Genomic DNA, 25105 nt, shown 5'->3' with positions numbered 1-25105 from the left:
CGCTGCAAGTTGCTCCTACAACCATCACCAAATAGCAATAATTATGTTAGAAAACACGAAGAATGTTTGACATTGAGAAAGAACCCACACAGTAATAATATACCTACAGAACTGTGCAAAGCCTGGCGAATCCCCATGAAACATTCCAAGTCATAACAAGGCTGATGGGGTGGTCAATGTGCAAACATAACACTACCTACTGAAAGGAGGACTGTGGGCAATCCAGGTTGGAGGGTCACAGGCTAGTCAGCAAGAAAAGGTACTAGGACATAATTGTAACTAAGGAAGGATGGCGGTTGTCTTTCGCTGTGGGCTGCCGAAACTAGAAACCCATATCCCCTTTAGTACTTAACTCTAAGGCTAGTGAGATAGAGCAGTCCAAGGTTTACTCAGGGGAGGTGCTATTGGTTAGAGTCTCAGAACGGACTACTACGCACAAATGAATAAAGATATAGACAAACTGGAAGGTGTAAATGCTTATGGGGATATCTTCTAAAGAGCCACACAACCCAAAGGGGGTGCACAATAGTGAATGGTGACATAGGACAACTATCCACTTTATAGGGCACTGGGCCCCCTTATGTCAGAGGTACAGCCAATGGTTTACAAACCAGCAACCCTCAACCTCTAGAAAATGACTACCTTCCATATCATATGGTCTAAACACAAATATGAGGGGAGAAAAATTAAAAAGTCAGGACTACTGGGTTTTTTCAGGGTATCACCATATAATTAAACAATAGAGCATACGCTATTCTACAACAAAACATTTTAGACAGGAGACAAACATTTTGGTGTTCTTGAAAATATGCACCAGGTTAACTTGTATCGTCAACATACAATTTCTGCAACTATAACTCAGAGTCTCCTTTCTACACTGAGCAAAAGTGCCTAGAGGGCCATGCACTGCATAGTCTCTGTGCAAAACCCCAATTATAGAAGTGCTTGAGGAAAACCAAGACCTCTTCTAGTGCCAATCTTCCTCAACCCAAGGAGACTTACGTCTACAATTTTGTTATTCAGTGTATAACTCCTGTGAGGCTCACTAACTCCCCCCCCCCCCAACAAGATCTAGTAGAACATATTGTGGAGCACCACAAAAAAAATACAAATAAGCGTCAAGGCACTTGAGGTGCGACTTTGCATCTTGCAGCAGCCCCTTTGATGCAGTGGTGTCTCACTTTTCCTTTTTGTTCACGGATTTCCTTGAATTAAAGATTTACAGCACTGCAAGCTGAATGTAGGTGGTGTGGATGCCTCTCCCACCAAAGGCGCCCATGCACCTGCACAAACTGCCAAAAGTGTGCAGCACTGTGTTCGGTTTCCTTTCCTGCCAGCCCAGCACTTATTTGCTTTTGGAGGGTGCAATGGCAGTCTCGACTCTGTTCCCCTTTTGAGCAGAAAAGCAGGAGAAGAACATGGGGATGCAGTTTGCAGCTGGGGTGGCCATTGGCATAGGCCCACCGGACAAACAGCTGGGAGCCCAAGGGCATGAGAGTTGTCACAGAGTCTCCCCTTCCAAAAAGAGGCTGCTGCCGATTAAAGCATGACAACGCTTCCTCCTGACTGGTTACTTGGCGAGACCCACACCTCACAGACTCACTTGGGGTGGACATTAAATCACACTAGGAATTCCCTTGCGGCCACTTGTGTGAGTAGGCAATCGGGCCTTGTGGGGGTGAAGATAAAGTGTCACATAAGAGCTGTAAGTTTAAATTGCAATATCTCTGGAACTGATGGGCCTTTTTTAACAGGGTTTGGTTTGATGAGCTCTCTGCAACATGCTCTAGCATTCAAGAGTGCCCAAAAATAGCCTTCCGATCTCTAAAATTTTATTTTCACTGTTTTGTTTCATCTTTTAGACTGCTCCTCCACCGCTAAAGAAGAGACCTAACCTCCAACCACAGTTCTTGGTATCTTTCTGGCTTGAAGTCACCCAGAAGCAGCATACCGGCATCCCCAAAGACAGGATACACTGCCTGCTTGCACTAATCAGGCACCAAGGCATCGTGGGCGCTTGCAGGGTGGCTGTGTATCCAGTAGGAGTCCGCTGGATATCTTCTATTCATATCCAGCAAAGGGCCAGTCAACAACAGTATCTGGAAAAGCTCTTCTTCAGGGTCCCCAGCAAGTCCACCCTCGTCCCCCAGTGGGAAGGCAAGTGGTAATGTCCCTGGAGGCAGAGTCCAACGGAACCTATAAATGCAAATCCAAAGTGGGTAACACAACTCTAAAACAGGTTTCATTAGCCGACAGTCATTCGTCCTCTGTAGTTCCTCTTTTCTCAAAATCTCTGCTTCTGTGCAGGAATTAAAATGCACAGGAAGAGGGTTCTAGATGTTGGGCTTTTCTGCCCAGTCCAGAGGTGCTATATCACCACCCGAGCTCGGACTCCCAGTCCAGAAGAGATGAAATTTCAAGCACCTGACTCACACCTACAAAGCCATCCATGACCAAGGATCAGACAACTTGAATTACCATTTGCACTTCCACCGTACACCCAGGAACCACTGCTTCGCACACATTGCGCAGATCCCTCGCATAAGTTGATGCAGCACTGGATGCTGCTCCTTCTCCCTTCTAGTCGCCAAAACCTGGAACACCCTCCACCTCTGCACCTCGCCATTATTGACAGACTTCAGCAAGGGGCTCAAGACCTGGCTATTGGAATGAGACCTACATCAAGTGCCCGATTCTTATTACAAATGGCTCAAGGATATATAAATGGCGAAGTACTCTAAGGAGTATATTGTCAAATGAATAGCTTATTTCCACTCAGTATCCTTTAAATCATAAGAAAAGTGACGGTAAATTACTTTTGTATGTTGAGTCAATTCAAAAATACATTTTGAGAAGTTGGTTTTCAGCAAAGATTGAAATATAATTAAGTTCTACAGATGTATACTTTAGTCAAAAAGAGCATTTTTTTTTTCATTTCCAAATGAATTAAAAGACCTGCATAGCCCATATTCTGGGTCCCATATGTGACAGCGCTACTTGCGAGTAGATATGATGCGGAGCTAGACAACAGCCTTCCTCGTTCAGGATGCACTGGTTTATGCATGTAGTCAGCATGAGTCTTCTTACCCGAGCTGTACAGCTGTAGGCCTTATTTTAGAAGGTGGAGACTGGAGTTACAGTTCAAGTCCATTTTGACAAAAGCTAAAAGCAGGTAAGACTCCACTGGATGGGGTCTCAAAAGGCAAAGATTAAAAAACCATGCAGTCTAGTTATCATGCCTGATTAAAATGGGTAAATTAAACAGCACATTGTGTCCAAGGAAGTGCTGATAGGAGCGCATGTTTTTCCACATGATAGGGAGCTGCTCAGTGCTCCAGCAATACTGGAGGTGGGTGCTCAGATGTCTCAATTGTGTTTGCAGGGTTGATTTGGGATTATCATCCAAATGGTTCCTCCTAAACGTATGGGCAGAGATCGACTTAACCCGTAGGGACAGACTTTGGCCCACACTGGGATTAATGGTGGTCAACCAGAACATAGCATGTATGTGAAGGTCTGATTTAAGCCAGAGTTTGAGGGACTGGAAGAAAGACACGGATTGGTGTATGTAGCCTGAGAGGGTGGTTTACATGGGAAGTGGCTGTCCATCGAAAAGGACTAAATTATGGGGAAAGTGGAATACATTTCGGTGGGAATTATGTAAGCCTATTGTGGATGCTACTTATGGAATTATTTAATGGGAAGGACCTTGCTTCAGTCGCTGCATTGTGTGCTTTTGATAATGCTATTGATTGTGGTCAGATTTCTACAATGCCACACATTTATCAATGTGTGCCTGTGTCTTCACATTGTGATCAGAAATGTCAAATGTCACCGCATGGCTGTTTTATTTTTCAATAAAAAGATGTTTAAAAAAAAATAAACACCGCCTGTCCAAAATAAAAATATTCTGGATGGATGTATGAAGGTCAAGAACTTACTTTCTAACAAGGATTATTGAAAAAGTCAATATTGAGAACATACATTAAAAAGAGAGAAAAGCACCACTTTTCCCACACCTAAGCCACAGTACACTGCAGAAACTTTGCACAGTTTGAGAAAGTTTTTCATGGTTACAAAGATCCAGGCATCAGTCTGGCTGCCTGCAAATTCAAGAGTCCTTCATAAAGGTGATGTGTTACTGTTTATATACTGTGAAGTTGAGATAGGGAAAGTATTTAAAGTGAGAACAAATCTTTTTTGCGGTCCCTAAAATTTGCAGAAAGTGATTTGTGCTTGTGGTGCTACAGGAAGACATATTACAAAGGTAGCTTATGTTGACAATTGCCAGCTTGGAATTCAAACACTAAGGGATAATTTATGTAAAATGTGGCCATTTCTCTCCCCCTTCCCCTTTCTTTAAACTAGGAAATTGTAAACTCTTAGCTTTTGTTTTATGGATTTTTTAATGTCATTCTTTGCACACAAATTTGCCAGATTATCTTGTAAATGTGTAGTTGTTAAACTTGAATTAAGATTAATACAAAATTCCTATTTAAAAAGCTGCTCAGAGATCAAATTTCACGAGTACATTGATTTGGCCTTGGAGTGGATAGAAGCAGCTCCTCCCTAAGACTCTTAGGGCTGGATGTGGTTCCCAATGTGGAGGCAGAAAACAGTATGAAATTCATCAAATATACTTTTTCCTTCCTTAAAAGTACAGGACAGATCAGACGTTACTGCTGGAAGAAAAAGATGGACTATTAGAACTTATAAGTGACTTTACCTATTATGAGGTACGAGCCGTAAAATAAAGAAATTAAAGATTGGATGTCCAAACATATTAACTCTAGTTATGTTATAACAAATTTGTGTAGCGCACGTTCACCGAAAAGGTTTCTTGGCACTGTGTTAAGGAAAGCATCATCTGGTCAGCTTATTGCCAATAGTGTTGCAGATATTGTCAACTGAAAAAGAGGGTTAGGGAATTTAAGATATTTGTACCAACAGGCTCAGAGACCAATGAAAATAAACTTCACAGAATGCTCCAGGGCAGGCGAATTTACACACATTGACACAGGACTGAGGATGGTATACAAAGACAATATTGGATTTTGTTGAGAATAAGACTGCAAAGTTATCATTTATTTTGTATGGGGCCTACAGAAAAAAAAAGTGGGGTGAAGGGCTGATCACCTTAGAGGAGATTGTGAAACCATTTAAATCTAGTGGTATATCCACAGACAGATTTGAACTCACCTTTCTAACACTTCAATTCAGCATTTCCGTACACTGGGTAGGAAGCTGTTCACTGATTGCCAAGTTGGCAGATTTTTTTAATGTTGTGTTTGTTTGTTCAGAGCACCTCGTTAAAAACTAAAGGTTAGCATTTTTCCATTCAGGCAACACGGCTAGAAAGGATGATATCCAAAGGGAGATAATTTCCTGCAAATGCTTGAAGGGAGTCAACATGGCTAATGCTTAGGTTTCTAGTCTGCAGAGAGCCAATTTTCCAGACTCTGGTGTGACTTTATTGTTGTAATTACTGATGCATGATGTAAGAAAAAGTCTACAATTCGGAGACTCTGTTAGTAATTTCACCAAATAAAAGGTCGGTATAGGAGCTTTAAGAGGGTGGGGACGGAATTAAGGGGTTTTGTCAACACTGTCATAATTTCCCTGTGAGGACAGGCTTGCCTTGGCAGATGAGCAGACTAGCTATCCCTTTTCTAGAGCCCCATATAAACACATGAAACTTATTTGGGAGTTTTTTTAATGGGGGACGAGGGAATCGTGTCACAATCTATTTCAATTTGGCACTCGTCCTTTCATCCGCCAAAATGTGAGAAATGTATTTAAAACACTTATCGGAGGTGGTCTCAGCATCTGAGAGGAAATATGTGCTATCAAAGTTTCACCCAAGGAGAAGGAACTACAGCTGGAAACCTCTCCTCATATTACTTTGTTGTGGAAAGGTTTGCCCTTCAGGCATGGTCCAGCTATAGAGGGATTTGGATGAATGTTATGGTCTGCACAGGGAATCAGGACAGTATTTACTGACATCTCAGTCCTGTCAAACGAAACACATTGATAACCTTTCAGCCTTTGCCACAGTAGTGCTGAAATGGTAATCCTGCAACATGGGGCTACCAGTGTTGCAAGGCAACAGGGCTCAGCTTGAACCTACTGACAATTATAGTGCTATGCAAACAAATGATAAACGGAATGCTGAATAAATCATGCATTCACCCCCATTCAAGAGACCTGGGTTCAATCCATTGTTCTTTTGCTCACCGTGCCCCCACAGTTTAGACGAGACATCTGCAAATCAGTCTTGACCCTGCTCCTCATGGGAACAGTCCAGTCCGAACTGCCAAGCCAGGTCTTCACTGGACCAGAAACAAGCATCCTGGGACAGTTTTGGGGTATTTCCATGTATCAGCCAGGCTAGCTTGAATCTTGTAGTTATCTAAAAAGGGTAAAGCCGGGGGGCATGGCCAAGATGGCGACCTAGACGGACGCGGGATCCGGAGGCTCCTATGCCCGATTCTCTTCTCCCGGTCAAAACAGATGGAAATCACCCCATCTCCGCACTAAATCGAGCTGGGGGAACGCACTGAGCCTGCAAGATATAGCTCTCACAACGGCCCAGCGGCTCCAGGAGGCAGAGCCCGACCAGCAACCTGCGCTGCAAAATGGCGGCCTAAGAATCTCTGCCCCGTGGTTACCCGAATTCCATTCTCGCAGGGGGGACCCCGTCGCCCCGGCACACATCCAGCGATCGCCAGACAAAGACAGTGAGCCAACCTGAGTGGGGCAGACAAGATGTGAAAGTGGAACAGCAGTCGTGCGCAGCGGGGCCCTGAGTGGAGCCTGGCCAACAGCGTGAGGGGTAAGCAACAGGGAGCGAGCGACGACGCGAAAATCGATCCCGAGGCTTCAGGGCCTAAGGATCCACCGGTAACTGCCGCCCGTGGTGAACCCTTGCGCGGCCTGCAGACCTTCCCCCCGCAACGCGCAGACAGGCCCCAAGAGAGCTCCCGGCCGTGGGAGGCTGGAGGGGGGATAACGCGTCGCCAGCAACTACCACCCTTGTGCCCCGGAGCAGACCGTCGCGGCCTTCCTGAGAGGGGCCGGGCGGTGGGGTTCTCACCTGATGAAGGCTGCACACCCGGACTGTATATATCGCTGAGGTAACTTTTGAGAACAGCATATCGCCACTAGAGGGGGCCGCAGGAGGGCCCCCCAGCATCACAGGAAGACCTGTGAGAGGAGCAGACCAGTGCATACCCCCCTCAGCGAGCCTACGAGCTGGGCCATGCGCCGTCTTTAGTGTGGGACGGAGATGTGGGTCTATACGCCCTGGGGGGCCAACCAAGGACAATTGCTGAGGCCACCCCCCTTTTTTCTACACCTCGGGTAACGAAGCTGGATAAAGGATTGCGACGCTCCGCGCTCCCCCACCAATAACACACCCAAAGGGGCCGCGTTCTGTGCTGCCACGAGGGGCCAGATCCACGGGCCTGTGCACCAGAGAGACACACTTAGGGGATCCACCAGGTCCTCACCCCTCCTCAGCTCAAAGGCAAACACACCCTCAGGACCTGTGGAGTAAAGGAGTCACTTGCCGATCCATGCGTGGGAGGCGAGGTGGGGGGGGGGGGGCGTGGAGTGCTGATGCCTGGTGATCATTACAGCAAGGCATCTCGGCCCACCCAAAGCGGACTTAATCCCCCGAGCCCAGCAGCACCCTACAACACCTCTAAGAGATCTCCAAGCACCAAGACCAAGTGGACACTGGTGGCGCCCGGGGGTGGACAGTTGGCCCTCGTGAGACAGTGGCTGGCGATCAATACCAGTCGCACAAGAGCGCCGTGCCCGTCCACGCCTGCCCTAAGCGATGACGCTCACACCGGGGGTGCCCAGGACAGCGATACAACGACGACTAGGGGGGCTTGGTGAAGGGATACCGAGGGTGTGCAATGGTTGTCCCCCTCCCCCCTGAGAATGGGAGCATTTCAGTTCTTTGACTGACCCCCATGGTGAAGAGAATCCTTCTCACATAACACTGCAGGTGTTTGATTCTTAGACAGGAGAAGGGAGCAGTACAACCCCACATATCCATGAGGAGGAAGAGACCATGAAGAGACCTCTTTCACCAACAGCCTCACACCACTACGCACCACTTCACAATAACATTCATCGCACCCACAGAGTATTTTTTTTCTTTACATCCGGCTTGACAGCCTGCTACTCAGGCCCTACGCACATTGGAGCTGAAAAAAGATCTCCCTACTATTCCATACCTCCCTCCTTCTACCTGTTATTGTTGAAATGGATGTTATCCTTTCACGCAATCGATAGCACAAGGCTAGAGAGGCCACTTGTTTGTACATTTTTAGATGCCAATTTACACTGTACTGACCTGGTCTGTTTGGCACACTTATCTGTTATTGGCATCATACCAGTAAAAATCAATAAAAAAAGATGTAAGACACAAAAAATACACAGATGAAAGGGATTGCCCAGTTTTGATATCTGAAAGTGAAGCAGAGCCTCCTCACTCATGTAGTTTAGAACTATGTCAAATACATGGACTACATTACCAATCACTTAATTTGTCTACTTCAAAACGTCCCAAAATGTACACATGCCTGAACAAATGTGTTATATATGAGATAAACATAAAAAAGATAGAAAAAAATAACTAAGAGGCTAGTCTACAGAAATTAAGTTGTCAAAATCTTTTACCTGGGAGTTGGAAAGCTCGGGGTCAATGTCCTTGTGTGCATCATTAAGGGAAACATAAAAATGTCAAACACTGACCACGAGAATGGAATGACAAAAAAGAATAACATGAATATTAAACATGTTAACACAAACAATTAAGGATGGATACAGAAGTACAGATAGGAGGGCCCTTACGCTTCATTTAAGTAGTGGAAATGGAACTAGACATTTGCTCTCTAACTTTACATTTGTCAAGTTGCTAATAAAGATCTAAACAAAACCAGTAGAATAGAACTGCATCCCCCTTCAGTTTGGAGTGCCATTTGTTGTCCATTTTAGCCACGTCACCGGCTTTGAACTCTGTTGAGTATGGAGTACTAAGAAAAGTCAATTAGGTTACTTCCTATTTGAAACAATTGATTAAACATAGCCATATATTCCACATGTACAATTCTGACATAAGTCTACTGTGTTTACTGTTTTAAGCAGACCTATATATTGGAAATCACAATCAAATATGAGTCAGGAATTGGAAGAATATATAAAAGCCAACAGATCAGAGAGACACTGACAACAATTCATTAAAAAACATACAAATATGATTGTCCTTTTTGAGCAATGGGTTCCCAGCAATACATCCAAGCAAAATAGTATAGTTTTCATTCACAGTGTTGGACTTGGCTCTATCTGCAGGGTCACCCAAAACTTTTTGTCTTCACCTCTCCTGTTTTATGAACCAGTTTTGTTGACCTTTATGACTCTGTGCACTTTACCCCTGCTAACCAGTGCTAAAGCTCACTCCTGAAAACATGGTAAAATAGGCTTACACCCAACTGGCATATTTAATTTAAGTCCCTAGTACAGTGGTACTACATGTACTTGGGGCCGGTAAATTAAATGCTACTATTGGGCCTGCAGCACTCATAGTGCTACCCACTTAAGTAGCCCTTAAACCATGCCCCAGGCCTGCCATTTAAAACTGCCACTTCAACCTGACAAAATAAACCATTTGTCAAGGCTAAACCTTCCTTTTTAGTACATATAAGCCACCCCTCAAGTAGGCCCTAAAGAACCAATAGGGCAGGGAGAATAATGTTGACAAAAATAATACACATTTTTACATTTTACACGTTCTGGTAGTGAAAAACTCCTACATTCGTTTTTTTCACTACTGTAAGGCTTACCCCTGCCAAAGGATAACCTTCGGTTTCCTTATTACATTGAATAAGTGCTAACTTCTGATTGGGAGCAGGAGGAAATATCCTGTTTTGACTCAAATGTATTGAAATTTAAAACCCTCTTTAATGGTAAAGTTGGATTTTAGATTACAATTTTGAAAATGCCACTAAAGTTGGCATTTGCCTGCCCTAACATTTTTGAGGCCTTCTAGGAGTTTCCAGCTGCCTAGGCCTGTTAATGTCCACCCCATCAGGTATATATATTGGTCTCAGACAGTGAGAAGTAGGACTGGGCTGTAGCGGAGGGAAATGCTTCCAGAATGGGAGGGGCATAGCTGCTCCCTACCCGACTTACATTTTAAAGAAGCAGACTAAGTACACTCACAAAGACATTGACACTAGACCGTTGTCACCTCAGACATTTTTAGACCTGGGCAGGCAAGACAGAAATTGCAGAACAGTCTGTGTGGGGGAAAACTCAGGAAGTTTCTTCCACTTCAAAGCTAGCGCCAGGTATAAATAGAAGACCCTCAGACCAACTCTTCTGTTCAATCTTAGACCCGCAGAAGACTACAGAAGGCCTGCTTTGGGACCTGGGCAGGCAAGACAGAAATTCCAGAACCATTTGTGTGAGAAAAACTACAGAAGTTTCTTCTACTTTGAAGCTGGCACCAGAAATAAATAAATAGTGGACCCTCAGACCAACTCTTCTGTTTACTCCTAGTCCTGCAGAAGACTACAGAAGGACTGTCTTGTATTCCAGAGGACCTCCCTGATGCTTGAGGCCTGGCTTGTTTCTCAGACAACTGCTCCTGAGACCTGCCTACCCTGCTGCTACTAGAGGATTGCTGTGCTGCTTGAGACCTACCTTGTTCTGCAAAGGACTACCCTGATACTACCAGAGGTCTTCCCTGCTGCTACCACGTGACTGCTCTGCTGCTACCAGAGAACTGCCCTTCTGTTACCAGAGAAATGCCCTGCTGCTACCAGAGAACTGCCCTGCTGCTACCAGAGAAATGCCCTGCTGCTACCAGAGAAATACCCTGCTGCTACCAGAGAACTGCGCTGCTGCTACCAGAGAACTGCCCTGCTGCTACCAGAGAACGGCCTTGCATATCACTTGGTGTCAACTGAGACATTCTGTTACCTCCAACTTCGCCATGTCCTACAAACTGCACTACCCAGGCGAAAAGAACTACCAGAGTCCTCACTACTAGAGAACAAGTTACTTGAAGAACACATAACCCAAAAGGCAATCTTGTTAACATACAAAAAGCAGAGAAATAATGCCCCTAACCCATTAGTAAAGCTATGGGAAAATGGGGAAAAGACATAGCAGACAGGCAAGAGGACGAATGTCCCGATGCCCTAGCCTCCCTTAAAGAAGTAGCCATTAAGTCCTGATTCCAGCTCATCCAACTCAAAGTGCTCCACTGGTCCTGTACCGCATTGGTGAAAATGGATAGATGATAAGACCCAATTTGTCGAAGGGGATGTGGCCAAGAAGGATCGTTTTTTCACATAATATGGGAGTGTCCCAAAATCCAAACTTACTGGACTAACATAACCCGTTACTTAAGCAGTTTATATGGAGTGGAGGTGCCATTGTCAGCCAAGTTATGTTTACTTAACGTATGGGAGGCGACGAACCTGGGGAGGGGAGAGAGAACTGGAGTAGCACTATTAGTTGCTAAAAGAAACATAGCAAGTAGTTGGGGAATGGAAATATCGTCAACGCCTGGTGATTGGAAAAAAAGAGATGGACTGATGCATGGTGGCAGAAAAAACGACATACCTGAATAGGGGCTGTCCTCACAAGTGGGAAAATATATGGGCAAAGTGGAACGAGTATTGAGGATTTTTGTGTACTGTCCCAACGACCCACGCCTGTCACAGGGGGCTAGAAGAAGGAAACAATGAAATGCCAAGTGTGTGGGTAAGTTGAGGGAAATGTTGGGAAAAAGCAATGCAGATAATTGATGTAACATGCTGCTAGGTTCTATGTAATGGTGATCTGTTAGCATGTGGTGTGTATCTTTTCTTGTTACAATGCTGAAATACAAAGAACGTATTAAAAAAATGGATTAGCATAATTTTTAAACTTTTGAGTGAAGACCATCTGCTGCAGCAACTGGCAGAAAGCCGCAAGGTACTAGAACCTAAAGTTACAAATGACAAGTTCCCCAATTCCTTGGACAGGAAAAGGTAATATAAGATCATTCTCAGGTGTTCCAAATCTACAAATAGTGGAGTTTACCTAGGCAAAAAAGGTTGCATTCAATGAGTGGTAAACAAAAGAAATCACACCAACCGACCACAAAATAGTTAAAGGAAAGAGCATTCATCTATTATACAGAAAACTGACTATTTAAACTAGAAATTTATAATTTAAAGACTAAAGGGCTTCATACTCTTAAGTGACAAAAATACCCAACTATCTCTTTGGATGTTTCCTTTGTCCCATCACAATGTCTTCGGAGAGTAGATCACGCAAACAATTAAATAATAATTCATATTTTTGATGTCTAATCCTATAGCCTTCTATTATTGACAATCCCTGCATTTGTTTGAATGTCTTCAAAACATTTTCTTTATCTGCCTTGAGACAGATTGCTATATCATTTTCTTATAATTGGATTTTGTGGGTGATTTTACATAGAGTTTCTGATCACAGCACTCAAGCAAAGTGCAATTTCTAGTGGCTGAATAAACCAAATAAGATAGGGAGCACAGGACATTCATGTCTTGCATCTCTGCAAGGTAATAGATCATGCCTGGCGTGTACTGATGAAAATAAAGGCCTTTGTGTATTTGGATAAACCTGATAAGCTAAGTAGGATATTATAGACGGACTAAAATTTGAAATAAGGACTTTCCCCGTTCCAGGTTAAACGCATTTTCCATATCTAAAAATAAAATATTGCACTTGGTATGCTTGTTATATGGAAACAACTATTGCTTCCACAAAGCATGGTATAAAGTGGTCTACCTGGCACAAAACATTTTTGATCGAGATTTATTATTGATGCATCGGTTCTGGCCAGTCACAATGCTACTGCCTTAGCTATGATCCTATAGTCAGCATTTAGTAACAGAATAGGCCAGTAAGAATTAACATATTTGCGGTTTATGTACAGCTTTAAGAAACTATTAATTTAAAAAACGATAGTGGCAGTGTTGCTCCAGCAAACATTTAATGTAATAAGGAAGTCATGATGAGGGATAGTATTTTATTGAAATCTAACATTTGTATGTAGAAATGTCACTGCTAAGCTAAGCTTCACTTCTGCCTCTTACCACTTTCAGGGCTGTCTGGATGCACTGTATTAGTGAATTAATTCCAGCTGGATCCAATTAAATGATACACAATTAGAAAGTCTTCTTTTGTAACTAAAAAGGCAGAGCAGACATGCTAGGTCTGACCTACTCGCATCTCTTTACCCCAAGTCACATTCTTGCAGGAACACAAAAAGAAAAGAGTAGAAAAAGAAAAGGGCATATCACCGATTCTCAGATAAAGCAATTATGAAAATATATGCTTCTTCCAGCTCTATAGGTTCAAATGTCAAATTGTATTGCTATTTAAGTCTACTACGCCACAATCCAGCATGTTTACTACAGTACCTTACAAGCTCCAGGTAAACAAAATACGGAGGCATAGATGCACAAAAGCATACCAAAATATGACCATGCACAATAGCTATGGATCATAAACAAGGCCTCAACGCCTTTCACTCCCTGGTGCCTCAAATGGCACTTGCCAATGATTAATATTAAAAGTGCTATATGGTGCTCAAATTGAGAGTCTTCCCTTTTAATCAGCCCAGGATTCTCCTGGACACTTGGCTGTCCACACCACATACACAGGAGCCGTACCCATTGGTGGAACCGAAAAAGAGTTTCTCTGAGTTTTTTTTAAACTTTATTTTCAGATTTTCTTAAATACAAAAGAAGCATATATGCATGTCTGTTCACTTGTGCATTGTCAGACATTGTCGCAATATAACAGTACATGTTAGAAAAATTACTGTCATGGTCTTATTTCCCAGGTAGGTGACAGCTGTAGCATTATTATAACGTTATCAATATGAGAGTTATTCCCAACCCTCTCCCGCCCACCTATAAATCCCAGCGGTCGTGTCATATTTAACTAAATATACGGATAGGCCATGCCCGCCTGCAATGCAACAATAACGATGGGTTTTATGAGTGGTAGTTTACCCCACTCCCTCCGGAACAATACCCAGCTCTTGCTGGTAGCCTGACGCCTGGTCTCTACGTATGAACGATATGGGCCCCATATGTCCTTAGGTCAGGATGTACTAGGCATCACAATGGCGTAGGCTTCGCTATTTATATTGCAATAGGCCAGGCTGTTCAGCCAGTTCAGGACAGTAGGAACAGACTTATGCCCCCAGTGGACAGCCACCTCCCCCTTCACTAGTAGGAGTCCCAGGGATGCGAACCATCTGATCTTCTTGGGGAAGATAACTGTATATCCCAATAGGGCCACTTCCTGGAGTTGGGATCAGAGGAAGATTGATCATTTGCCCTAGCGTGTGATGTATACATGCCCAGTAGGAGAGTGGAGAAGTGTGGCTCAAGTGGAGAAGTGTGGCTCAATGATTAGAGCGGCAGACCCTGATGCAGAGGTCTAGCCCAAGACCAGGGTTCAATTCCCCGCCTCGTCGGGTCTTGGGTTCAAAATTCCACGGACCTGATAATTCTCGCCTCGGTGCCTATTCCAATCATGGAGTCTCACTCTGCAACTCTGGGCAATAGCTTTCTTAATCTCCACAACGCCCCCACAACGCTAAGGATGCCTGGCCTCCACTTTGGGGGTGCCCAGGAGTGGACGCCTCACAGGGAAAGCCAGGATGGGTTCCACAGCGGTATTCGTACAAGCGCCTTGAGACCCTTGCGGGTGAGTAGTGCGCTATACAAGTATCAATTTTTTTTTACAGTAGTGCGGCAGTTTCAGACATGTCAAGGTAAGATGTGCGAAGTCGGCATGAGGTGCGGAGCATTTACGGCAGTTGTGTGGTTTGGACGGGTCAATTTTGTGTGCCATAGCAGGGGTGAAATATATACGGCGCAAGAATTTGAAATGCAGGAGGTTGTGCCTGGTATTTAGTGAAACTTCTTGTGTGACTGCGCAGCATTTGGCCCACTGCTCATCTGTGATTGAACCCCCCAGGTCAACCTCCCAAACGCTGCGGATTTGGTCGTCGTTTATAGGTTTCAGAGCAGCACATGTCGTATATAGCTTTGAAATTACATGAACGCTGTTTGTATTTCTATTATAATAGGGGGAATGAGGCCGGCTTGACTGGAAAGGTCGGCAAGGTGAAACGGAGGGCGGATCTGATGCGACCCAGGACAAACCAGTCCATGATACTCACCAGATTGGAAACGAGCATCCTCTGATAATGAAAAGATGTGACCCCCAGGGTACAATCACCCATCCGTGAAATTTCAAATGTCGTCAGAGTACGCTGTACCAAGCGTTCACCCGTGATTGGACTCCAGCAGGGGTTGAGGATGGGTAGTGCCGTAGAATACAGGGTATTTGTACCTGTGAGCCTTCATAGTTTATGCCATGCCCAGCTTGTGGTGGATACGGTTTGGATGACGTGGGGATCTCTGGGAACGCCCATCAGTACGAGAGTCGAAAGCCGCTCCGGGAGAACGAGATCTGCTTCCGACTGTAAATATGGAATCAGGGCGTCTGGATGAAACCTGAAGTGAGTGTAATACATTGGGCCACTACGTAGTATAACTGTAAATCAGGGACACTGTATCCCCCTCTCTCATTAGGCAGCGAGAGGACTTATCATCTGACTCGCGCCTGCTTCTCACCCCAGACCAGGTGGGTTAGAAGAGTACGGAGCGCCCGAAAGAAGCTATTAGTGAGGGGAATTGGTATGTTGTTGAAGAGATATAAAAATTTGGGAAGTACTACCATCTTCAGAATCGAAACTCAGCGAGCGATATGGGAATTCTCAGCCATTTCTCTATTTGGGTTTCTAGCGCGTCTATGGCGCGCCCATAATTTAGACTTATTATTTGGGCAGTGTCCAAATGAATATGGACACCTAAATGTTTAACGGAGTCCTTACACCATTCCAACGGGAATTCGTATTCCCTTGGCTTTGTGCTTGCTGTTAAAGGAAAGATGACTGATTTATGCCAATTGATGCCTAGGCCTGAGAATCAGCCAAATCTGATAATCTCCCTGAGCAGCGGGTCTAAATTATCTTGCGGGCGTCTAATGTATAGGATTGTGTCGTCCACATAGAGCGAAAACAGAAGGGGGGCAGTGTTGGATTGTAGGCCTCTTTGTAGGTATCGTTCCCAAAAATGCTGTATCAATGGATCCGTAGCCAGGATAAACAATAAGGAGGACAGGGGACAGCCCTGTCAGGTCCCGCGGGAGAGCCGGAAGGGACGGGAGAGTGTACCATTTAAGCGTAGCCTAGCTGTAGGTTTATTGTACAGCAACCCGGTTGTAGCAATGAATCCCATGGGCATGCCCATATGACGCATGGCAGAGAGGATGAAGGGCCATTCTAACAAATCAAAAGCTTTGTCTGTGTCTAGGAGAATAGCTGCTGCAGGGATTTCTGGGTTGATCCTATGTATAACTGCAAAGAGTGTTCTAAAATTGAGTGAGGTGGATCGATGGGGCACAAAACCGGATTGAGCCGGGGATATGATAAATTCCATTAATTGAGAATCGGGTAGAAAGGACTTTGGCTAATATTTTGTCATCTAGGTTTAGGAGGGACAGAGGCCTGTATGAGCCACATTGCGTGGGGTCTTTAGCAGGTTTGGGGAGTAAAATTATGACAGCCTCCCTGAGTGTAGGGGGAAGGAGTTGTGCCTCCAGGGCCTCCGCATAAACGTCAATGAGTTGTGGAGCGTGTAGATCTTTGTACTCTTTATAGAAGTCTCCCGTGAAACCATCTAACAGAGGGGCTGAGGAGCCACGAAGAGTTTCTCTCCTTAAGCCATTTAGTCACGCCCGTCCATCTGTTGTTATGAAAGCCTACCAGTAAAATACATAGCCTAAGTACAGTCACTTACTAATAGACTGCAAATCAATAGCTTCACAGAAGTGCTTGAAAAATATGGGTTATGGCAGGATGTCACAATCTAGACTGTCGTTGTTGCCCAAAGTGTCCTCGATGACTAAACCTTTTAGGAGTAGACTTCCCTTGGATAAATCCTTAGCTCAACTGGAAACTGGCAGAACAAGCATTGGAAATGCAATAGGTCTCGCAGTAGTAAAGTTTGAGCTATAGGTGTTATTTATTTTTTTGTTTTTTATTTATGTGTTGTTTTTTCTAAATAGCTAAATTAATAGCTTTCTTCTTTACAAAGCCAATAGTTATAATTTTTGTAAATGTGACACCTCTAGCATTTGTAAAGCAACATGTTTTGTATTAACGGGACTTATATGTATTGATCTAAAAAAAATCAATGGCTTAAAAAAACAATTAATAATTAATACGTAAATAAAATGGATTTTATTTTATATTGCCAATAGCTTAAAGTTTATTAAATATATTTAGTGAAGATGCTGTGGTTGCGCTGAGTGAGGGTGAGTGAGGGTGAGGGTGAGTGAGGGTGAGGGTGAGTGAGGGTGAGTGAGGGTGAGTGAGGGTGAGTGAGGGTGAGTGAGGGTGAGTGAGGGTGAGTGAGGGTGAGTGAGGGTGAGTGAGGGTGAGTGAGGGTGAGTGAGGGTGAGTGAGGGTGAGTGAGGGTGAGTGAGGGTGAGTGAGGGTGAGTGAGGGGTTGAGGGTGAGTGAGGGTGAGGGGTTGAGGGTGAGTGAGGGTGAGTGAGGGGTTGAGGGTGAGTGAGGGTGAGGGGTTGAGGGTGAGTGAGGGTGAGTGAGGGGTTGAGGGTGAGTGAGGGTGAGGGGTTGAGGGTGAGTGAGGGTGAGGGGTTGAGGGTGAGTGAGGGTGAGGGGTTGAGGGTGAGTGAGGGTGGGTGGGTGAGGGGTTGAGGGTGAGTGAGGGTGGGTGAGGGGTTGAGGGTGAGTGAGGGTGAGTGAGGGTGAGTGAGGGTGAGTGAGGGTGAGTGAGTGTGAGTGAGTGAGTGTGAGTGAGTGAGTGTGAGTGAGTGAGGGTGAGTGAGTGAGTGAGGGTGAGTGAGTGAGGGTGAGTGAGTGAGGGTGAGTGAGTGAGGGTGAGTGAGGGTGAGTGAGTGAGGGTGAGTGAGTGAGGGTGAGTGAGTGAGGGTGAGTGAGTGAGGGTGAGTGAGTGAGGGTGAGTGAGTGAGGGTGAGTGAGTGAGGGTGAGTGAGTGAGGGTGAGTGAGTGAGGGTGAGTGAGTGAGGGTGAGTGAGTGAGGGTGAGTGAGTGAGGGTGAGTGAGTGAGGGTGAGTGAGGGAGTGAGGGAGTGAGGGTGAGGGTGAGGGTGAGTGAGGGTGAGGGTTGGTGAGGGTGAGTGAGGGTGAGGGGTTGAGGGTGGGTGAGGGGTTGAGGGTGAGTGAGGGGTTGAGGGTGAGTGAGGGTGAGGGGTTGAGGGTGAGGGTGAGTGAGGGTGAGGGATTGAGGGTGAGGGTGAGGGTGGGTGAGGGTGAGTGAGGGTGAGGGGTTGAGGGGTTGAGGGTGAGTGAGGGTGAGTGAGGATGAGGTGTTGAGGGTGGGTGAGGGTGAGGGTGGGTGAGGGTGGGTGAGGGTGAGTGAGGGTGAGTGAGGGTGAGTGAGGGTGAGTGAGGGTGAGTGAGTGAGTGAGGGTGAGTGAGTGAGTGAGTGAGTGAGGGTGAGAGGGTGGGTGAGGGTGAGGGTGGGTGAGGGTGAGGGTGAGTGAGGGTGAGGGGTTGAGGGTGAGTGAGGGTGAGGGTGGGTGAGGGGTTGAGGGTGAGGGTTGGTGAGGGTGAGTGAGGGTGAGGGGTTGAGGGTGAGTGAGGGTGAGGGGTTGAGGGTGAGTGAGGGTGAGGGGTTAAGGGTGAGGGATTGAGGGTGAGTGAGGGTGAGGGATTGAGGGTGAGTGAGGGTGAGGGGTTGAGGGTGAGTGAGGGTGAGGGAGGGTGAGGAGTTGAGGGTGAGTGAGGGTGAGGGTGAGGGTGAGTGAGGGTGAGGGTGAGGGGTTGAGGGTGAGTGATGGTGAGGGGTTGAGGTGAGTGAGGGTGAGGGGTTGAGGGTGGGTGAGGGTGAGTGAGGGTGAGGGGTTGAGGGTGGGTGAGGGTGAGTGAGGGTGAGGGTGAGGGGTTGAGGGTGAGTGAGGGTGAGGGGTTGAGGGTGAGTGAGGGTGAGGGTGAGGGGTTGAGGGTGAGTGAGGGTGAGTGAGGTTGAGGGTGAGTGAGGTTGAGGGTGAGGGGTTGAGGGTGAGTGAGGTTGAGGGTGAGGGGTTGAGGGTGAGTGAGGGTGAGTGAGGGTGAGTGAGGGTGAGTGAGGGTGAGTGAGGGTGGGTGAGGGTGAGGGAGGGTGAGTGAGGGTGAGGGGTTGAGGGTGAGTGAGGGTGAGGGTGAGTGAGGGTGAGGGGTTGAGGGTGAGTGAGGGTGAGGGTGAGGGGTGGTGGGTGAGAGTGAGTGAGGGTGAGGGTGAGTGAGGATGAGTGAGAGTGAGGGGTTGAGGGTGAGGGGTTGAGGGTGAGTGAGGGTGAGGGGTTGAGGGTGAGTGAGGGTGAGTGAGGGTGAGGGGTTGAGGGTGAGTGAGGGTGAGGGTGAGTGAGGGTGAGGGCGAGTGAGGGCGAGTGAGGGTGAGTGAGGGTGAGGGCGAGTGAGGGCGAGTGAGGGTGAGGGTGAGTGAGGGTGAGTGAGGGTGGCTGTTAAATCTGCAGAGATTGCGGGAGGATAATACGTTAAAAAAACATTTTTTTTTAAAACCAAGCACATCAGCGGTTTCCACGAAACAGAAGGTCCTACATTTCTTCAGTTATTCAATAAGCAAACTAGAACACACACAAAACTACATTTACCAGAAGCATTCCATTTAGCGCCGTGCACTTGTCAATCACCTGACAGTTGGCAAATCCTCATAATGTGATTATTTCTGTGCTCGTGGATTACTTCGTTGGCAGGCTAATCCTTCGAGGCTATGTAAACAAGTCTCCCGAATGCAATTCAGAGGGAGAAAAACCAAACCAAAAAGGGGGGAAGTGGGGATTTAAAAAAGAATGCGACACGGCGGGCAGGGGAGGGGGCGGAGCGGGTAAAATAAACAAATAAGACGGAGGGAAGAGAGGGGAGGGGGGAGGAGAATTCCTAAGACACTAGAGATCCCTAACATATTCATTTACCTTCGTGTCTCCGTTTGATTCCAGCAAAACCTCCTGGGCGTCAGCAATCGCCTGTGCTCCGTTTAGACGACATAATGCGAAGGGTAGGATAAGGTTCTCTATTTAAAGCTCTTGAGATTTTGCGCTTTTTTTCCTCGCCGAATCTAATGAGAGGGTCATATTAGACAACGAAGGACTTCGATCAAGTTTACGGCCGCCATCTTATAGAGTGCAAAGGATTGAATTTATACAGTAAAAAATACTATACATGTTATTCTTGCCGAATCCTATGAGATGCTACTGGATAACAGCGGACTGTTTTGAAAAAGTGTTCGAAATTGTAAGGGAACAAGACTGGAAGATAGACAACAGTCTGCTATTAACCAGTCCGCACATGGTAGTAGACTGTTATGTTAATACAAGATCAAGCCACAATTCCCCACACCAAACCAAAAAGGGGGGAAGTGGGGATTTAAAAAAGAATGCGACACGGCGGGCAGGGGAGGGGGCGGAGCGGGTAAAATAAACAAATAAGACGGAGGGAAGAGAGGGGAGGGGGGAAGAGAAATGCGACACGGCGGGAAGGGGAGGGGGCGGAGCGGGTAAAATAAACAAAGAAGACGGAGGGAAGAGAGGGGAGGGGGGAAGAGAAATGCGACACGGCGGGAAGGGGAGGGGGCGGAGCGGGTAAAACAAGACGGACGTGCACGCGCTTTTAAGCTCAATGCGCATGCGCATTGAGCTTAAAAGTCACGGGCACTGCAAGGAATCGCCACGATTCCTTGCAGTGGATAAAGAGTGGATAAGCCCCCATAGTCTCGCTTGCTCGATGCGCATGCGCATCGACAGGCGAGACCTAAAAACGTTGGAACAATAGTGTTTCGTTGCTGTCCACCTAAAGTAGCACTAAACTGTATGGTCACTCCACCACCACCACCCTTCCCCAGCCCGTCTCCGAATCCGATTACTAACATTCAATGTGTGAATAAATCGCTGGAGCCTTGAACTTGGGTGACACCGCACACAATTCCAATGTGATCATTATGCTGCTTTGAACTTACCAGCTCCGTTCTTCAGTGTCCGTTCTGTGAAGTGAGCTTTCGATCACAAATTACTATTTATAAATACGTTTGTAAACATCAGTATTGTTGAACCTATTTAAAGTAAAGGGTTGAAGAAACACAAATTAAAACGCCAGAGGAAAAAGAAGAAAAACTATTCATTGTTTGCTCAAGCCTTTTATTTTAGAAACCTCTGAACTAGTCACTTTAGCGAAAAGCAGCCTCATGCGTGAGCCTTGACAGAATTTTTCTTCAGACGTCTGATAAATCATTGCTAGTTTGCAGAGTCACGTGATCTGGCATATGGATCAACAAGACAACAGTAATCAGATTAGAGGAGCTAAACCAGGATAATCAGGAGACACTGGAGCACGGAGTAAAGGAGTTCTTTCTGGGTCACTCAGCCATAGCCGTAGCAAATCCCAGAACGTATTGTTGTTTTTCACATTGTGGCCTTTGTCATTTATCCCAACATTAAATCTGGATGCTGTCTTTCTCCAACTATGATTTTCTCGGACCCATTACAAGTGACAACAAGCATTTGCAATGCAATTAGTCTCCCAGTTGTGAAAAATAGAGCTATTGGCATAGTAAAGGATATTGTTTTTTACTTGTGGTTTTTGTTGGTAGTGGACTGGATGTATGTTGTTTATAGTGGAATTGCGTGGTTTGAATTTGAATTGCTGTTCGTGGAATTGTGTAGTATTTGTGTATTGGAAATATGTGGTATGGCGAACAGCCTGGGTGAGACCTGCATAAAATAGATAGAAAGTAAGATTGAGAGCGATAGGTTGTTTTTGTATGAAGTGGTGAATTAACTCTAAATAGAGTGGTACAAAGAGTGTGTGAAAAAGAGAGAATGAAGGGGAGAAGAGGTTATAGACGCATAAAGAGGCTGCGCTTGTGTACACAGAAGACACCAAAAGAAGAGGAAGAGTGTGTGTTTGCAGTGTGGATTTTTTGTTAAGTTATAAACAACACCTGGTTGCGTGCCTTCATCTACACAGTAAAAGAGACAGTGTTTTGTGTTGTCACATGGTGTAGGGGTACATAGGAGAGGAAGGGTTCACACAATACATTAAAATACGTGCTGGCACAATTTGATTCCAGTAACCGAAAACTAGAGAACACGAACCACTTAGAATTACAGAAATGGATGAAGTTGATATCACATGTGAAACTTAAAAACTCATTAAAAAAATACTGTAGTGTCAGACATCATAAGAGAAAGCTGCTGACGTTGCCACAATCATACAAATGTATTATTTCGAACTTACATTTTTTTTTTTAGCATTTAGTGTGGAAAGACAGAAGGTTACCAAGTATCAGATGAATGCTAGTTAGCATGAAACACGCAATCATGAATACCCATCATTTGCTATGCCAACACTGGGTCGCAAACACTTGATTAATTGTGAATATGAACACTATTTAATGGCTTCATATACCAAAATGCATTGTGAAGACTAATTTATATGTGACTTTATACTTTGGTTATTATTCTAATAGCACTGAACACTCCAGCCTGTCTGAGAACACCTATCCAGCCTTTGCTTTGAAATACAGCTATGCAAAAGAGTCCAAGTGCAAATAAAGGCGGCCTGTGACTCAAATGCACACTCCAAACTTTCCTTCATCTGTGCAGAAGTAAATGTTGTGAGTAGTTTTTTATTTACAACTTTACCTATGAGCTAACAGTATTCTTTAGAAGGAGCAAGAACATGTACAAAATAACATCATAAAGGCATCTGCCAGGGTAAGTGCGGGGAACTTCAGAGACAAATTAGTGGAGGGAAAAAGATGGTGTTTTCAGTAGTTTGCTAAAAGACAGGAGGTTGGGTTGAGCTGCTGGATGTGAAGGTGATGGTTTCCATAAGTTGATTTCAGTACCAGAAGCCGACTGAGTCAGAGCTTGGGTGGTTCTGAATTGGAGGTCTAAGATGCTCCGGTTCTTGCCACAAGACCAAGGACATTATGCATGCAGCAAGAATTTAGGTGGCCCGAGTCCCAGTTTTAGATGCATTGCTTCATAGAAAAAAGGTTTGAACACAAAAATAAAACATTTGTTAACAAAGCCAATCGGTCTGGATTAAAGGTGGGAACACGTTTGCACACATGACAACCCCTGGAGCACGCACAACCAGGAAATGTACCTGCATTAATATACAGATGAGGGTGCATATTTATAATTTACTCGGCCACCGCGCTGTTGTAATAGGGACAGCGTAAAAAGATGAATAAGCATGAACACAGACTACGTACATTGCCTTTTAAATAGGGTCAGATAATAAGCACGTTTACAGACAAATATTCAAGGTTTTTAGCAAATGGTCACTTTCTAGACAGTAGATGTGGCTTAACGTTCTGAAACAACACGAGCGAAAACAATGTTGGTGTGATGAATTGCAGACTGCGCGTGTTTCATGAACTTGGAGGCTGTAAAATACACTAGAAACGGGGAAAGGCAAAGCTTAGAAGTGAGCTAGGAGCAGGTCACGAAGGAAAAATGTAATAAAAATATGAAAATAATTTTCAAGCTGGTTTCGGTTGTCCATATTATTTATTTGCTGCAAACGTCCTTTCTGGTATTCGTTCGTTGTTTTCCGGATGTTTTATGATGTTCCGCAGAATGTTTTTCCTGCTATCTTATAAAGCACACTGATGTCTTTGGTGCAAGTTTGCGATGTATAAAAAAACGCAAAAATAAGCAAAATAAATATTGCTATGCGAGAGCTGTTACCCATCTGTCAAAATACACATATTCTTTGTAAAGCACCATTTTGCTTTTTGGGGGGCTATGAGTCTCTAGGCTGTCACGCGAACCACAGAGGTAGTAAATGAAAAAGCTAGTTGAGTTAGTTACCTTACGTTCTTTAACTTTTATTTCGAGAATGGTGCAAATTTTCCATTTCTCCCTCACCAGTGGCGACTCCTTTGCAATGGCAGAGGAGAGTCGCCCCACTGCCTGGCTCAGAGCAAGCAAATGTAAAATAAAAGTATGTTCTTGCATAGTTTTATTTTACATTTGCCAGCTCTTAGCCAGCTGTGTTGGGAGGGGTGGGCCGAGGCAAGGGATGTGGGAGGAGGAGTGCTAGTGCACTCCACTCTCTAAGTGCTCATGTGTGTTTGGCCGGCCGTCTCAGGCCGACCAAAACACACATGCGTACTTAGGTTTTCTCTAGCACAGCTGCATTGAGCAGCTGGGCTGGAGAAACCCCACAGATTCCCTGGTCTGAGCAGGGCGTCTCTTCTGCCTGCTCAGACCAATCCCCACGCTGCAGGACTGGGAGTCTGTCCCTGGGGTTGCTGGGACACAGAAAGAAGAGGAGAGGTGGCGAGATGAGACGCGATCTCTTCAGATCGCGTCATTCAAAGATCACCTAGATAACAACACACATAACAGCAAAGAGCTCTTCAACATCGTGAAGGAACTCTCCAACCCCTGCTCCAACACCAACAACATCCCACCTTCGCAAGACTTGTGCGACTCACTAGCCACCTTCTTCCACCGCAAGATCGCCGACATCCACGACAGCTTCAACAGCTCAACCGCCCGACAACCACCGTCCCCACAACCACCACCTGCACCAACCACCTGCTCTCCTGGACCTGCATCAACGACGAGGAAACCAGCGAGATCATGAACGCCATCCACTCCGGATCACAGTTAGACCCTTATCCTCACCACATATTCAACAGAGCCAGCACATCCATCGCACCCCATCTCCGGAAAGTAATCAACATCTCCTTCGAGACAGCAACCTTCCCGGAAAGCTGGAAGCACGCAGAGATCAACGCCCTACTCAAGAAACCCAAGGCGGACCCCAAGAACTACAGACCCATCTCCCTGCTCCCTTTCCCAGCGAAGGTCACCGAGAAAATAGTCAACAAACAACTGACCCACTACCTCGAGGAGAACAGCATCTTGGACCCATTCCAGTCCGGGTTCCGCAGCACCACAGCACTGAA

At 45.5% G+C, this 25105-nt stretch overlaps 1 protein-coding gene across 2 annotated transcripts in view; it reads right to left on the bottom strand.

Annotated features, from left to right (window-relative positions):
- The window catches only part of TTC8 (tetratricopeptide repeat domain 8), a 260914-nt gene that overhangs the window by 203114 nt on the left and 32695 nt on the right, over positions 1-25105 (bottom strand). Inside the window, exon 2 of one of the 2 annotated variants that reach the window (XM_086937626.1) lies at positions 8692-8721. The exons of the other annotated variant lie outside the window; for it this stretch is intronic. Within the exon in view, the coding sequence (XP_086793752.1) occupies positions 8692-8721 (30 nt within the window). The remainder of the gene's footprint in view (positions 1-8691; positions 8722-25105) is intronic. 2 annotated transcript variants of the gene reach the window in all.

The sequence above is a fragment of the Lissotriton vulgaris genome, chromosome 9, assembly GCF_964263255.1.
Source record: "Lissotriton vulgaris chromosome 9, aLisVul1.2, whole genome shotgun sequence".
Classification (NCBI taxonomy): Eukaryota; Metazoa; Chordata; class Amphibia; order Caudata; family Salamandridae; genus Lissotriton; species Lissotriton vulgaris.
The sequence above is the reverse complement of the archived record's forward strand: the minus strand, read 5'-3'. Positions and strand labels throughout refer to the sequence as shown.